Source organism: Amia ocellicauda, chromosome 5 (assembly GCF_036373705.1).
Source record: "Amia ocellicauda isolate fAmiCal2 chromosome 5, fAmiCal2.hap1, whole genome shotgun sequence".
NCBI classification, from domain to species: Eukaryota; Metazoa; Chordata; class Actinopteri; order Amiiformes; family Amiidae; genus Amia; species Amia ocellicauda.
In genome coordinates, this window is record NC_089854.1 from 50731931 (window position 1) to 50748699 (window position 16769).

At 38.0% G+C, this 16769-nt stretch overlaps 2 protein-coding genes across 5 annotated transcripts in view; both read left to right on the forward strand.

The window, feature by feature from the left end:
• The window catches only part of slco1d1 (solute carrier organic anion transporter family, member 1D1), a 29252-nt gene extending 25346 nt beyond the window's left edge, over window positions 1-3906 (forward strand). For 3 of the 4 annotated variants that reach the window (XM_066705606.1, XM_066705608.1, XM_066705609.1), the window contains one exon: window positions 2836-3906. In XM_066705606.1, the coding sequence (XP_066561703.1) occupies window positions 2836-3058 (223 nt within the window). In that variant the 3' untranslated portion in view covers window positions 3059-3906. The remainder of the gene's footprint in view (window positions 1-2835) is intronic. The other variant, XM_066705607.1, reaches the window with a different exon arrangement.
• Window positions 3907-4921: 1015 nt separating this feature from the next.
• slco1e1 (solute carrier organic anion transporter family, member 1E1) overlaps window positions 4922-16769 on the forward strand; it is a 58761-nt gene continuing 46913 nt past the window's right edge. The window contains exons 1-3 of the mRNA XM_066705610.1: window positions 4922-5343; window positions 5816-5863; window positions 16409-16572. Coding sequence (XP_066561707.1) covers window positions 16441-16572 — 132 coding nt within the window. The 5' untranslated portion in view covers window positions 4922-5343; window positions 5816-5863; window positions 16409-16440. The remainder of the gene's footprint in view (window positions 5344-5815; window positions 5864-16408; window positions 16573-16769) is intronic.

Below are 16769 nucleotides of genomic sequence, written 5' to 3' on the forward strand. Positions count from 1 at the left end.
ATAATAATTTAGCAATGTGAGCTGCGACGCAAATGCCTATACATTAGCGTCTTTGTGGCAATGTTTTCCGGTAATAACAGCGAAATACAAAATGTATTAGACTATTTAGCTAGGTAATTTATACAGTACACTTAGATTATGTACTTTTTCTATGTTTTCAAATGACACTCAACATGTAGACTATGTTAAATTAAATTGAAAACATGCGGTCCACTTTCCATTTCTGTAATTGCTAGTGTCACATACGGGTGTTTAGTATGGGCTCAAATTAGTATTGAATTCAAAAGAAAAAATATTGTAAACAAAAGAAAAAAGTTGAGAAAAAATTGATGTTGAGATAACAATCGAAAGCAAAATGTATAGAATTGTAAATAAAATAAAATCTAAAGCAAAAAACAACAACTTGAGAGCAAATAATGTTAAATTGAGAGCAAAACTCGAACTGATTGAGTCCATTTCACTGACGCGCTCACCTGGAGTCCCTGTCTTTGGCTGCGATGCTGTGATCTTTGCTTTCGCCACCAGTTTCTTTGCTTTCTATTTTTTTTTTTTCATTTACAAGTTTTGGCACTGTTTTGCCGTGAGGGCAGGATTTACAGGGAGGTGTGGATCATGGGTCTCCATTGGTCCAGTAGGTTTGAGTGATGATTCTTCAGTGAGCAGGGTGGGCTGGTCTCGGGTGATCTCTGTGTGGGATGGGAATTAATTGTCTCAGTTTCAACAGCAGCGCCGATTCTAGCAACTCTTTATACATCCTGTGTGTGTTCATAGACCTGCAGTCAAAAGCTGGAAAATCCCACCGCCATTTGAGCCCATACATACAGCGCTGAAACAAAACACAGGATTCACCTGCTACGTGCACAGTAAAATGTTTAATATCATGTTCATATTAATGTAACCTGTATGAGCACTTTAATTCAGCTCCTCGTATAACACAGTGCCAGACTGATGGAGCTCACATCATTAACAAGAGGCAAATGGAGGGGCATCATATTCATTAAGAGCATGTGATGTTCCAGTTTATGTTTAGGTAAGAAACACACACACACACACATACATACACACACAACATACATACACACAAGCACACATACACACAAAATATGTAGAAAGTGATTGTCCACAACTTTTATAAAAAAACATGCATTGTTTTTAAATAATTAAATTAAATTCTGAAGCCATGTAGTTGCACCCACTCACACAATCAGTGGTGAAGTCAAAGATGTGTTGCAAATCCCGCCCTCATGGGAAAACAGTGCCAAAACTTGTAAACTGTAGAACCCGTCTCGGAAATAACTGGAAAAGTCGTTGAGATAAAGCAAATAGAACTTTAATCAAGCCGGCTTTGAAGCACCATGTCACGGAATTCCTTCAGTGAGAACTTAATGTTTACAAACATAAAATGTTGTGGTCATTCATCCAATCAAAAGCTTCAAAAGGTGCAAGCTCTGCAAAGTTTGTAGGCTGCCCTTCCCGAGGGAGGAGGCCATCATGGAGGTAGATGTCTGGTCCTGTTACAGCATGCGAACTGTACGATCTTGTGGTTTTCTTAACAATGAAGTAACATCTTTAGCTTTCAGAGGAGAAACAGGAAATCCACAAACAGACAAACCCATGGCCGATACATTCGTGGGCTCTTATCATACAAAAACAGAAGTCAAAGTGGAAAGGAGAATGTCCAGAGGATATGCCCTAAACAACTGCCTGTTGCTAGCTTGATCAATCCACTTTGCTCAGTCTGCATATTATTATCAATATAAAACATAATACAGTTTATATAAAACATTAATAATGGCTCTACATAAATGAAAAAAAAAAAAAAACGAAAGCAAAGAAACTGGCGGCAAAAGCAAAGATCACAGCATCACAACCAAAGACAAGGACTCCAGGTGAGCGCGCCAGTGAAATGGACTCAATCAGTTGGAGTTTTGAGCCCATCGTTTAGCTTTTAGGTGGGTTAACATACCAGTTGTAGATTTGTGGTAGTTTAATTGCACTGCACATATTTTACACTTAACAGTGTTTTCATTTACTTTGTCAAAATATTTTCATGCAGAAGATTTCTATGAGGAAGCCATCATTACCCGAGCGATGTTGTAATCACAGACAAGAAATAACAAATCTCACACTACAGTCAATCTTCATTACCATTACATGAAGAGACAATCAAAAGTACAGGCGTTAAAATAAAATCAATATAAATATACTTTATTTTTTACTTTTGAATGTTGAATTCATTTGTCGATAGGTGCCATTATTATTAAATAGTTTAATGTTGAACTATTCAGTCTACCCTTACCCATGACTGCAGTGCACAACAGCACTCTGCATTGAGCCTGTCCCCAGCATTGTACTGTGCTTGTTTCTCCGTACTCTGTCTCCCGCTGTGATCCATTCATTTTACTTATTTGATTGTACTTCAAGTTATTGGACAAAATATAATGTGGATATTTAATGTCTCTGGTTGTATAGTGCAAAATACAGAAGGGCAAGTTCTTGCTCACTAACTGAGACCGGTTTCTCAGGAAATGCCCTCAGATTGCACTATAGAGATCTCTTTCAAAAAGAGGAGGATCAAGGACCTCCTCGTTAGTAGATCAATTCTAAATAACAAAAATGTGTTATTGATCAACTGTACTCGCAAGTAATCTCTGAATATCTAGAATAATGTGGAGCATTAGTTTGTCTTTGTTTTCAATTGGCAAATTCCTCTAAAAGACAGAGAATCTGACCTCCTTTACTGATATTATTGTGTCTTGAAAAACATTTGAAAGGATAGGATGGATACATGCTATATCCCAAGTATAGTAACATTTTTGCCTTGTCTTCCAACAGAATTACATATCTTGGACTAAGTACTGGATTATATGCAGTATCATACATCCCATGGTGTATTCTGTACATTATACTTTCCAGAAAGGATCAAAAACAGGCTCTGCAGAAACAGGCTGAGGGGAACAGCTACACACATGGACAGGAGGACCAGACAAATGGAAAAAAATCCTCTGTAGCTTTTCTGAAGAACGAGGAGGTGGTGGAAAGGGAGTTGAGCATATAGGGAAAAACTGAAAGACCTACAGCCCCCGATTTGAAGCAACACACTGAATCAGTGTGAATTACTGTGTCTGAATCTCTGCACAGGGAAGCCTTTCTGTTGTCTCCTGTTTATGTATTCGTCACAAGAAGAAAACAAGTCTCACTACAACATTTGTTCCAGTACCCTTTGGATTCCTCAGCAGTCATTTTCTGTCTGGCAGTCAGGTGCTTTTTTGCACAGCAGGGCGAATTGTTTCACAAACTCCAGTCACACTCCCAGACTTGAAATAAAACCACTGATATATGCTCCCTCTAGTGGAGTAGTTATTTTTTCTTGCTCCCAAAAGGTTGTATTTTTATTTATATGATGCTACTCTAGTGCTTATGGAAATTTTACTGTACTGTTTTCATTCTGCTTGTGAAACAAAACCAGTGGCAAATGTGTAAATCTACAATATTAAATCAATTATAGCTCTGAATATTTATTATTTTAAAAACATGTATTTACCATTGTCACTATGGTGCATGTTATATGTTTAATAGTATTTTTATTTTACAAAATGTTTTTATTTTGTGATGTATTTTACAGTTAAACTCAGTTGTGGGTTGTGATTCTTAGATCTAGTTACTAGTGAAATGTTAATTCATGTTCTTTTTTTCTTCAACTGTATTCAACTGTTAAGGCTTTTGTTTAATTTGTTTCAACACTTCAACCTGTTTTAATATCAGGAGTTGTCAGAGGAGGGTACCATGCATTTATTTGAAAAATGCTGGTAAGCTATACAGTAAATTAAATGTTAAAATTAACAAAGTGGAGTGTATTTATTCTTGAGATGTTGGTGGAACTGGCATTAAATTCCTTGAAATGTGTTTTTATTCAGATTATGACCTCAAACTGTAGTTTCTGATGATCCTCTGCACCAGAGATTGCTTTATTTATGTGTCCATTGAAGTTGGCTATTAAATCTTTCTGACCACTACAAGAAAGATTTTGTTTAAAAATATATTGCTCTGAGTTTTATTACCAGCCACAAATCTCAAAGTGAATAATAATTAAATACTGTATTATTAATATTATTATGAGAAGAATGGCTTTCATGTTTTAATATGTTTATCATCTGTGTAGAAATAGTTTTTGGAGCTGATTTTGGTAATGCTAAACTTTTTCAAAACAAAACCGCACGTTCAAATTTTACCTTCAGAAGAAGCAGGCTATAATCTGCATTTAAATTAATAAAAATACAGGTACAGTAAAAGTTATGTAAAATTTCCTTTTCACTTTTAGTTCAGAACAAAGAATGCAGCGTGCTTAATCTTAATCCTTAAATCTCTTTACCAAGTAAAGCTGCTTTTGTCACCACCTGCTTGTACCACCTAGTGTTTAACATGCTAATTAAAACACATTCTTTTCTGGTTCTGAAGCTATGCCAATACAGTTATAGATATGTTGGCCTAAATATCACTAATAAAGTAATGTTTCTAAAACACAAGAATCTGGTTGGTTTCCTCTTTATTTTTCTTAATACATTTTTTCCCAGTGCTTTGTTGATAATGCACTTTCTCACTTTTCCATCGGTAACTCCAAAATAATACAAAAATAGAAGCATACTTGTCTACAACGTTAAGGGCAGCCCCCCTCCCCCCACATTGATAAATATAATTCAAGAATAGTACAATGCATATTTTGCTTTTCTGTAAGTTTTAGTGGCAGTGCTAATCCATATAAAAAGTAACAGCTGAGTTTGAATAAATCGGTTCAACGTAATGTATTATTTTACATGCTGTTCTGGATTATTCAATGTCAATGATCAAAGCTTCTCCTTTGTAACAACTGAAGGGTTAAATAACACTAGTGTGGACTGGCAGTAGGATGCATTCCCAAGACCCAGGAGTAGCAAGCATGGCTACAGGATGAACTGAGATCAAAAGCTGAAGAATCTTGAGAAATGCAAGTATTTGCAGAACAACAACAACAACAAAACTAAAATACAACGAAAAGACAACAAAACCGATCTCCCTAAGAAAGTGAAGTGCATTTCTAAGCCAGGTTTGCAGTAGTGACCATACCTCATTTTATTGCTCCAGTTTCCTGCTAATCTTCTCCATATATGCATGCTTATAATAGAAATGTGCTTTAGAAAGGGAATGTGCCTTAGGATTGGATTGTGCTCCTTTGTCCAAAAAGGGTCTTTGCTGTCACAGAAGTTGTCTGGAATGTGTCAAAGTTTACTGCCCTGACGAATAGATGGAGAAAGTCATTTCATCACTGCTCATCTCCTGATAAAACTCCTTGCAGCTCCTTCACAGGTACATTTTGAAACACTTGATATGTAAATGTGTGTGTTAAAAACTTAGATTTGGGTGAAGATTTGTTTTTTTTTATATTTCATCTTGAATTCTAAATTCCTTTTACCATACAACTGTGACTGTTGTTGGTAAAGTATATACTATAGTATAGTTGGTATAGTTTTGCATTATTTTTTAGGCAAATCTGTAATAATAATTTGGTAAAAACTTTAAGGATCAAATTTGTCTAATTTGACTGTTATGTGGTTCTTTTATCGTTACTTATTGTATGTCCTCCAATGCCAATTTCAAATTTCAACTGCAACAAATGTAATTGCAAACTACTGTTCTTGGAATAACATTTGAATGTAATTTCCCATGATTCCACTGAAATTGTCAATGGGAAAATAAGTATTATTTATTTAGGTTTCTTGTACGATCATGTAATCAAGAAAAAGTTAATAATTACAAATACATTTTGCATTATCCACAGTTTCTGAACACCAGCCTTCAAACTTTGCTGGTCAGTTTCACACAAAAGGTAGGCTGATTTATAAAGCTTTGGATATATTCATAAATAATAACACATAATATATTAATTGTGATTTTTAAGCTAAGGAGAGATTGGAACATTATTTATTTAATTCAGAATCAATACTTGCTTCATTCAGTAGAGAATTAAAATGCATAACCCGTCAGAGACAGTTACAGGGCACAACGCAGAATGGGAAGCCAGTTTGTTGTATCAGAGTGCAACATATTTAACTTAAATATTGAAATAACCCTGATACAAATTGTATAAATAGTTTAAACAGAAATTAAGAGAGGTATATCTATCTAAAAATGTTGATACTTATGCGGGGGTTCAGTGCTCCTTGACAGATGATGTATCTAAACTTGTGGAAACCTAAAACCAACTTGGAAAGACATGTACTTTTAATGATTGAAACGGTTTGAAAACGCACCCCAATGGTGTAATATAGTAAGTGTTATTTCACAATACAGTGTTGCTCTGATTTAGGAAAATAGATCAAATGCAAATTGAAAATGCATTGTTAAATTTGTGTGTCAAGTTAATTTATTCATTTTAATAATACAAAAAGAATGAGACATGGATCTGAGTAGGGGCTGCTGTTGAAGCATGTCAGGTCGTTCAGTATCTTGTGTTACTCAGTAGCAGTAGTATTTTTAAATATCTCCTGCTCCACAACGTATTTTCTGCATCATTATTGACTCTAAAGTTATTGACTACTTCCTTTAGTTATAGGCATAGCCGCCGACTACGCGGGGCTCAAGGGCTCAGCCCACCTTGGAATTGTGATGAGTTACTTAATCATTAAAGGAAGAAAATAAAACAACCCCCCCCCCCCTTACTATTTATTTTATCTGACAGTGGTCGTGCAGGTTCAGCTTAACTCAGCCCCCCCACCCCAGGAATTTGAAAACTCGGCGCCTATGGTTGGGGGTACTGGTGGAGTGAACTCTTATTGAGAGCACTTAGGGCAATTTACAATGAGGAAAATAATCCCCAGTAGTGGTGTAGTGTAGTGGTGCAAATTAAAAGCAAACTGTGAAGCACCGGCTACAAAACTCACAGTGGTTACACTTATCATTGGAAGAAACTAGCAACTAAAAATAAGCCGCAACTGTTCATTGGAAATCATCTGTTTCGCCCCTATGTAGGAGTTTGAGTGTGAATGCAAGTCTGTTGTGATGTCGAATTCATCAATAACATCAGTGTGAGTCCTTATGTACAGGTGTGCCGCCCATAAACACTTTCCTCTGTCAGAGTGGAGCGCAAACATGTTTTGAGTAGTTTTAGCTCACTGAACATAACTTGAACACATTACAAGTGACATAAAGCTCCGAATAAATAAGTACAGTGTTACGCTGCCTGCTCCTACATATGTACCCGGTTGGTCTGGCGGGTGTAACGCAGCACCGCAGCGCTGAGCCGGGAGCTCCGTCCGCTTTGTTTTTTAAAAATTGCCATGGCACCGTGCCATGATCATTCATATATTTTTACACTTGTACCATTGCCTAAATTGCATTTCCATACATAAATACTCTTTATAATACACCTTGTTATATGTCAGGCTGTTTGTGTGTGTGAAGAGACCCCAAATACCCAGTGAATACGTGAGCTCACATGTAGGTCACACTGCTCACCAAAGCAGACATCACACTGAGCTGGTCACTGTGACCTTTCCAACAGGGGGCGCTAAATATCCTCTATCTACATTAGATAGTCAACTCTGCCTAATTCAGGTGGGAACATTCGTGTTACCCGAAACGGTACATTATGGGAGTTGCATGAAGTTTCAGTGTATTTTTTTCTATCTCTACATAATGGAAAACCTGCATAATTTCTTATTCCAGAGTCTTATCTTAAAAAAAGCAACAACAAAAAAAACATTTTTTAACACGATGCACCTGGATTGTATTAGAGCACCCCTTCTCACAGATGGAAGAAAAGCGGGAGTTTAATCTCAATTAAACACGGAGTCTGGCGCTGTGAAGACCTCGTGCACTCCGCCATTTCTCAGAAGACAGAATCAGGAAAGAGCAATATGGTAAGGCATTTTCGTTTTCTTCTTTTGTGTGTTCCAGAAAATTGCGATCATTAATAAACCAGAGATCATAGACAATAGCAACTGCAACATAAATATGTAATATTTACTAGTCACAGCTGTGAGTTTTCTTTACTAAACTCTAGAATCGCCGACATTTCATACTACACACAACCGCAGCGCCCGAATAATGCGCGGCTCCAATGAAAAGACTGAGGAGAAAATAAAATAAAGACGTGTTTTTCTTATTTTTTCAAAACAATCACAATAAAACTGGTGTAAACTGCTGTATAAATCGGTATTCACATATCTAAGCAGACTTATACATTTATAAAATATAAATAACTAGTTATACAAATAGCAATAATCTAAAACATGACATCTTATGCATAGTGAAGCGCTTTGGAATGGCAAACGCGCTCTGTGCGCTACCGCAGACTGCACCTCATTATTTTATTAGCATCATGATCAGTGACTGATCACGGCATTGATCCGGATCCCGGGTTTGACGGAATCAAGACTGAATTCCAAGGAAAGCTAGAAACTTGCTGAGCCGGCCAGGACAGACGAGAGCTCAGGGGCAAATCTGCTAATAAAATAATGATGATAATGGCATAGCTGTAGAAAACCACGTGTTTCAGCAATCAACACAATTATAATTCTTTCACACTGACACAGGTCCTCCATGAAGTTGGCACCCCATGTGTTCAGAATATGAATAAAAACATATGCATTCGTTTGTGCTGCATTTGTGCTGGTTTGTGCCGTATTTGTTTTCATCAGTGCAGTTATAGTTTTTTAGATATTCATTTTTTAATTCTCAGCGTGACATCACCTAGCACCCCACCAAACTCCAATCGATCCGAAGTGGTGTCATTCTTTTGTGCTACGTTCGTGCTGGTTTGTGCAGCAAAAATAATTGTTTGTACCAACATGATTCTTGAGATATTACACATATCTATTTTAATCACTTAACAGTAGTCTCTGTCCTTTATGCTACGATTGTGCCGATTCGTGCTCGTACGTTGCAGTGCAATTGCACGACATGGTCTTTATTCGGCTGCCTACAGCAAAGCAGGAGAGTCATTTTTGGACTGAGACAACACCCATCAAGCCATGTTTTGCTTTAATAATAATTAAACACGTCATCAGTTCATACACGTCTCCATGTCTCGTTTTCCTAGGACTACATCATTGTGTATAGGTTTAACCCTAAACCCCTACCACAGAACCGCAAACAAACACTGGAAACCATGACAGTTCACAAATTATTACCTGTTCACCACTCCATTCTGGGTACATCGAAGTATAAGTTCGGGTATAACTCCGAACCCTCTACAATTGAAAAGGCAACTCCTTACTAGATGGTCGATGCTATTCACGCATTATAAGTTATTTCAATCGCATTGCATTAAAATCGGTCTCCCTTATTTAATAAAAAGTTGAGCCATGTACCCTAATAAAACAGTGGTCAGCAATATAATCTTTAATATCTCGGAAACCATACCGTACCATACCATACCATACCGGCACAAACGATGAATTTTGCGGCGCAAACCAGCACAAATGCAGCACAAACGAATGCATATGTTTTATTCATATTCTGAACACATGGGGTGCCAACTTCAAGGAGGTTGACTAATGTATTACAAAAAAAAAAAAAAAAAAATCTGGAGCAGAATCAAGGAATCACTATGAGGGATCAGTCCAAATAAAAACAATTCCTGAGGCGGATGAACACAACCAGTTGGTCGACAAAGTAGAGCAGTTTGAGGGATTTTCAGTAAGTGTAATCACATTATTACAATTATAATTACCCATCTTGCAATACAGTGCAACCAGAAAATATTCACAGCACTTCACTTTTTCCACATTTTGTTACGTTACAGCCTTATTCCACAATGGATTAAATTAAGTATTTTCCTCAAAATTCTACAAACAATACCCCATAATGACAACGTGAAAAAAGTTTGTTTGATATCTTTGCAAATGTATTAATAAAAAACAAAAAAGTACATAAGTATTCACAGCCTTTGCTCAATACTTTGTTGAAGCACCTTTGGCACCAATACCAGCCTCAAGTCTTTTTGAGTATGATGCTACAAGCTTGGCACACCTATTTTTGGGCAGTTTCTCCCATTCTTCTTTGCAGGACCTCTCAAGCTCCATCAGGTTGAATGGGGAGCGTTGGTGCACAGCCATTTTCAGATCTCTCCAGAGATGCTCAATTGGGTTCAAGTCTGGGCTCTGGCTGGCCCACTCAAGGACATTCACAGAGTTGTCCTGTAGCCACTCCTTTGTCATCTTGGCTGTGTGCTTAGGGTCATTGTCCTGTTGGAAGATGAACCTTCGACCCCAGACTGAAGTCCAGAGTGCTCTGGAGCAGGTTTTCATCAAGGATGTCTGTACATTGCTGCATTCATCTTTCCCTAGATCCTGACTAGTCTTCCAGTTCCTGCCGCTGAAAAACCTGGTATTGGCCAGGTGATGAGCGGTGCCTGGTTTCCTCCAGACATGAGTTCAATCTTTGTTACATCAGACCAGAGGATTTTGTTTCTCATGGTCTGAGAGTCCTTCAGGTGCCTTTTGGCAAACTCCAGGTGGGCTGTGACTATCGGGTTCTTGGTCACCTCCCTGACTAAGGCCCTTCTCCCCCGATCGCTCAGTTTGGTCGGGTGGACAGCTCTAGGAAGAGTCCTGGTGGTTCAAAACTTCTTCCATTTACGGATGATGGAGGCGACTGTGCTCATTGGGACCTTCAATGCTGCAGAAATTGTTCTGTACACTTCCCCAGATCTGTGCCTCGATACAATCCTGTCTCGGAGGTCTACAGACAATTCCTTGGACTTCATGGCTTGGTTTGTGCTCTGACAGGCACTGTTAACTGTGGGACCTTATATAGACAGGTGTGTGCCTTTCCAAATCATGTCCAATCAACTGAATTTACCACAGGTGGACTCCAATCAAGTTGTAGAAACATCTCAAGGATGATCAGTGGAGACAGGATGCACCTGAGCTCAATTTTGAGTTTCATGGCAAAGGCTGTGAATACTTATGTACATGTGCTTTTTTTGTTTTTTATTTTTAATAAATCTGCAAAGATTTCAAACAAACTTCTTTCACATTGTCATTATGAGGTATTGTTTGTAGAATTTTGAGGAAAATAATTAATTTAATAAGGCTGTAACATAACAAAATGTGGAAAAAGTGAAGCGCTGTGAATACTTTCCAGATGCACTGTATGTATAGCTAACTGATTACAGCATGTCATTTTAGGAAAGATTTTGGGCTTTAAAATCAACTGGATTGTGCCAAGTGGTCAAGTGAACTTTATTTAAAGACTTAAACTGTTACCAAACTTCAGTCACATAATTGTATTATTATTTTGTACTCCTTTTTGCAAGAGTAGTATTTGTATAACATATCAGGTGAACACATGATTTTCCATTGATATTTCACAAATTGTATTGTATTTACAGCATGACTTGATTTTCTATTCCAGAATGTGAGAAGCATTTTCATGATGAGTTGGAGGTTGAAGAAAAACATCGAAAACTGAACAAAATGAAGACTACAGTAGAATTCTGTAGAAGTGCTTCATCAAATTGAAAAGTTGTACAGATCACTAATAAATACATTTCTGGACATATTAGTGTGTGTGTGTCTTGAATGTAATTACTGAATATCCATGTCACAATGAACCCACAGTGTGAGCATAGTTAGGTCACAGGGAGCTCACAGGGAGCTCTCTGAGTGGTTATAGATTTAGCTCACTGTGAGCTCTCTGTGAGTTCCCTGTGAGCTCACAGTGACCTCACATTCTTCACTGGGGTGTCAATGAAACGTATAGTTATCACTTCCGCATTGTATAATGTGCCTGGGATAAAGGCAAAACGTTGACCACCCCCTAGAAGATAATCTGTTCATATGGTTATTATTTTTCTAACACTTTGTTTCTGATCCTTAATGTATCCGCTTGTTGTGAAATTTTGACAGATTATTTAATGTGCAGCTCATACACTGGATGTGTTGGCTTGAAAGTTACGCAACCATATATGCCTGTAACAATATTCCATAAATATCATCCAGATGTCTCCATGCTTTACCTATTAGAGTAAATATGAATAATTGCAGTGTCACTCGATGCAGTGTTCGTCTCTTAAAAGTTGCCTTCAGAGATACATCAATTATTGAAAACCTGATATGTCCGATCTTCGATTACAAAATGCTTACATTAGATACACATTAGATACACATTCAATCTGCGATGAGTGCGTTACTGGACGTCCTTCTAGGGTACAGATACACTGTAAGAAAGGAGACTTACACAGATTTCTAGGCTATATCTGGATGTGAGTGACAGTGAATGCTCAACTCATGAATTGCTGGCTGATATATTTTAAGAACAATACACCGATCAGCCATAACATTATGACCATCTGCCTAATATTGTGTAGGTCCCCCTTTTGCCGCCAAAACAGCCCTGACCCGTCGAGGCATGGACTCCACTAGACCTCTGAAGGTGTGCTGTGGTACCTGGCACCAAGACGTTAGCAGCAGATTCTTTAAGTCCTGTAAGTTGCGAGGTGGGGCCTCTATGGATCGGACTTGTTTGTCCAGCACATCCCACAGATGCTCGATTGGATTGAGATCTGGGGAATTTGGAGGTAAAGTCAACACCTTGAACTCGTGATTTATCAGACCAGGCCACGTGCCCATTGTAGGTGCTTTCGGCAGTGGACAGGGGTCAGCATGGGCACCCTGACTGGTTTGCGGCTACGCAGCCCCATACGCAACAAACTGCAATGCACTGTGTGTTCTGATACCTTTCTATCAGAACCAGCATTAACTTTTTCAGCAATTTGAGCTACAGTAGCTCGTCTGTTGGATCGGACCACACGGGCCAGTCTTCGCTCCCCATGTGCATCAATGAAACTTGGCCGCCCATGACCCTGTCACCGGTTAACCACTTTTCCTTCCTTGGACCACTTTTGATAGGTACTGACCACTGCAGACCGGGAACACCCCACAAGAGCTGCAGTTTTGGAGATTGTTGAGATAAAGCAAATAGAACTTTAATCAAGCCGGCTTGGAAGCACCATGTCAGGGAATTCCTTCAGTGAGAACTTAATGAGTGAAGCTTTATAGGAAAAATGATGTAGAATCTTGTGGCCGTTCATCCAATCAAAGGCTTCAAAAGATGCAAGCTCTGGAAAGTTTGTAGGCTGCAATTCCCAAGGGAGGAGGTCATCATAGAGGCAGATGTCTGGTCCTGTTACAGCATACAAACGGTATGATCTTGTGGTTTTCTTAACAACGAGGTAACATCTTTAACTTTGAGAGGAGAAACAGGAAACAGGAAACAGAAACGGCGACAGAATTTAAGAAAGGGTGTATCGTTTTATTTGGCCTCCCACTAATAAATCCAATTTGCCAAGTCTGCACAAAATGTAATTATTTCTAATATCAATATAAAATATGATATCGTTAATATAAAACACTTTCTTCAACTTTCCTATACAGAGTCTTCAGAGATGCTCTGACCCAGTGGCCCTTGTCAAAGTCGCTCAGATCCTTGCGCTTGCCCATTTTTCCTGCTTCTAACACATCAACTTTGAGGACAAAATGTTCACTTGCTGCCTAATATATCCCACCCACTGACAGGTGCCATGATAATGAGATTATCAGTGTTATTCACTTCACCTGTCAGTGGTCATAATGTTAAGGCTGATCGGTGTATGTATGCTAACCTAATATACACGGATACTGCCCGGCATTACCTTTGCCCTTGTGTTGGATATACCTGTCTGGAATAAGCTGTTTCTCGCAGGTGAGTCCATTTTCTCATTTTAAAATTGAAAGGAACACATCCCACCTTTCTGTTACTTTAAACTTTAAACTAATGCCAAATGTATCATGCATGGAAACACACCTCTTATATATGATCTACTAGGCTGCATATAAATAACGTTGTAGTGAGTAGGAGTGAGGTTTAATGTTTACTCGATAGTAGGCTCTACTGCCACGAAAGACGTAAGAAGAAAACATTTTTTAAGACATCAAATAGTTTTCAGAACAACAAACAAAGCATCAGCAGAATAAACAAACTAGTGAATTAAACAAATAATGAAAAAATACATAAAAAACATAATCGAAACAACACATTGATGAACAAAATATAAAATGACATTCAATAACAGCATATTTTCTCTCTGTGCACAAACAATAGGCAACATTTCGTTTGTGTGGATGTTGGGCACAACATGTAATTTGTTACCCGCACTGTACACCTGTATTGTAGTTACTGTACCAATAAGCAGTTATTTCCACTGAACACACAGAGCCGCGGAGGCTGTGAATAAACCCGGAGCTGCACCTGTGCCGGACGGGCTTTCTTTCCACTTTGCCTTAACCGCGAGGCTTTAGACAACTCCAAAGTTGTCAAAAACTAGAGGAGCTGCGAGAGCATTTTCAGGATGTTTTCTCGCTGATATTTTCTTGATTTAATACTGCAAAAATGTAACTACTGCCACTGTATTGTTGGGCAGGATTAACTACAACTTTAACCAGCCGCTAATAGCTAATAACTACAAAACTGTACATCATGGGATTTACATTAAAAATTAGAAGAGAGTAGCATCTAACTAAACATGAAAGCGCGGCTGAGTACAGTGTGTAGTGCTGTAGTAGCGGCTGTGTGAAAGCTGGGTTTTATTCTCTCGCGTTTACCAGAAAGGAGCTGCGAGAAGGTTGTTTTGTGGCGCAAATCAGGTTAGATTTAATACCGCGATAGTTTAGCAGCGCGATTTCCATTTGCAGACATGCGCTAATGCTTCTGCAAGCGACTTGCAGCACAAACATTTTTCATTTAATCCTGTCCTAGTTTGTGTTTCTCAAATGTATGTTCTTGCATAGTAGGACATAACCATGACCTTGACAAAACTAACATAAGAAACATAAGAAACATAAGAAAGTTTACAAACGAGAGGAGGCCATTCGACCCATCGTGCTCGTTTGGTGTCCATTAATAACTAAGTGATTCAAGGATCATATCCAGTCTATTTTTAAATGTTCCAAAATCTACTACATCGCTGGGGAGTTTGTTCCAGATTGTGACTACTCTCTTTGTGAAGAAGTGTCTCCTGTTTTCCATTTTGAATGCCTTGAAGCCCAATTTCCATTTTTGTCCCCGGGTGCGTGTGTCCCTGCTGATCTGGAAAAGCTCCTCTGGTTTGATGTCTAACTAGCGCATTGTACAGTCTTAACATTACTTCCTTTTTATTAAATTCTATACTTTTGACAATATACCCTAACATTCTGTTTGCCTTTTTTATTGCTTCCCCACACTGTTTGGATGGTGAAAGTGAGGAGTCCACATAGACAACTAGGTCTTTCTCATGCGATACTTCATGTAGTTCTATTCCTCCCATAGTGTATTTATAGTGGACATTTTTGTTACCTGTGTGTATTACCTTGCACTTGTCCACATTGAATTTCATCTGCCAGGTGTCGGCCCACAACTGAATGTTATCTAAGTCCCTTGTTCAAAAATTCTAATAAATTAGTAAGACATGATCTGCCTCATCATGATCTGCCATGTTGACTATCTCCAAGAATATAGTTTTCATTAAGATGCTCCTCTATTTTCTGTCTAATCATTTTTTCCAACATTTTACAGGTGATGCAGGTGAGACTGATTGGTCTGTAATTTCCTGGCTCAGTTTTGTCCCCTTTCTTGTGGATTGGTATGACATTTGCTGTCTTCCACTCAGTTGGCACATCCCCTGTTCTAAGTGTCATTTGGAATATTTGAGTTAGCGGCCTGTAAATAATTTCCCTAATTTCTTTAAGTACTATTAGAAATATACCATCTGGCCCAGGTGATTTGTTTGTTTTTAATTCTGCTAGTCCCTAGTCTGCTAAAAACCTCTGTGAAATACTCATTTAAAACATTTGCTACTCGTTTTCCAAGATACTTAAATTTTTGCCCTTTATCTGTTTCACTTCCTCCCTTATCGTCCTCTTGCTGTTGTAATATTGAAAAAAGCTCTTTGCATTAGTTTTAGCTCCAAGAGCTATGTTTCTTTCTATTTCCCTCTTTGCTTTCCTGATCCCTTTCTTAAGATCTCTTTGCAGCTCAACATATTCTATGTATTTTGTTTTGTCTCCGTCCCTTTTGTATGCGCTATACAACATTTTCTTCCTCTTGATATTTTTTTGCATACCTCTATTAAACTATTTTGGACAATGTTTTTTGGTCCTCAATTTGGTAAGTTTTGGTACAAATTTCTCCTGAGCCTCAAGTAGTATATTCTAACCATTTCTCAAGAGTGTTGATTTACCAATATAGTAACAGATTGATAATAGTAACAGTATCAGTAGCAGTGATAATAATAATAATATAGATACACATATTTTTAAATAGATTTCTGGGAGTGTTTAGAAAAAGTTTGCAGTGGAATAATAATAAGTTTAAAGCTTTCTGTAGCTATGAGATGTGATTTTGAACTGTGCAGGAATTCTGAGGAGAAAAGAGTGGAGGAAGACCATGCAGACAAACACTGATTTCTGGAGAAAAATGGGTGGAACTGGAGATAATGGTGAACTTTTCACAAACACAGAGTCTTTCTACATGAAGGACAGGAAGAAAACCAAAACAACCTGCTGTTCAAAACTGAAGGTATGGTCATGTAAGGACAATACTACTATCAAGGATTTACTATAAGGTTGCTATACTAAGTTTTGCTTAACGTCCTATACTTTTCTAATTTAAAATGTTCTTCCTCTGTGTGAGTGCATGTGTGTATGTTTTAAGTGCAAAAAATGCATGTTGCTTGTATTGTTCATACTGTGGTGATACAAAATACTTTAAAACCA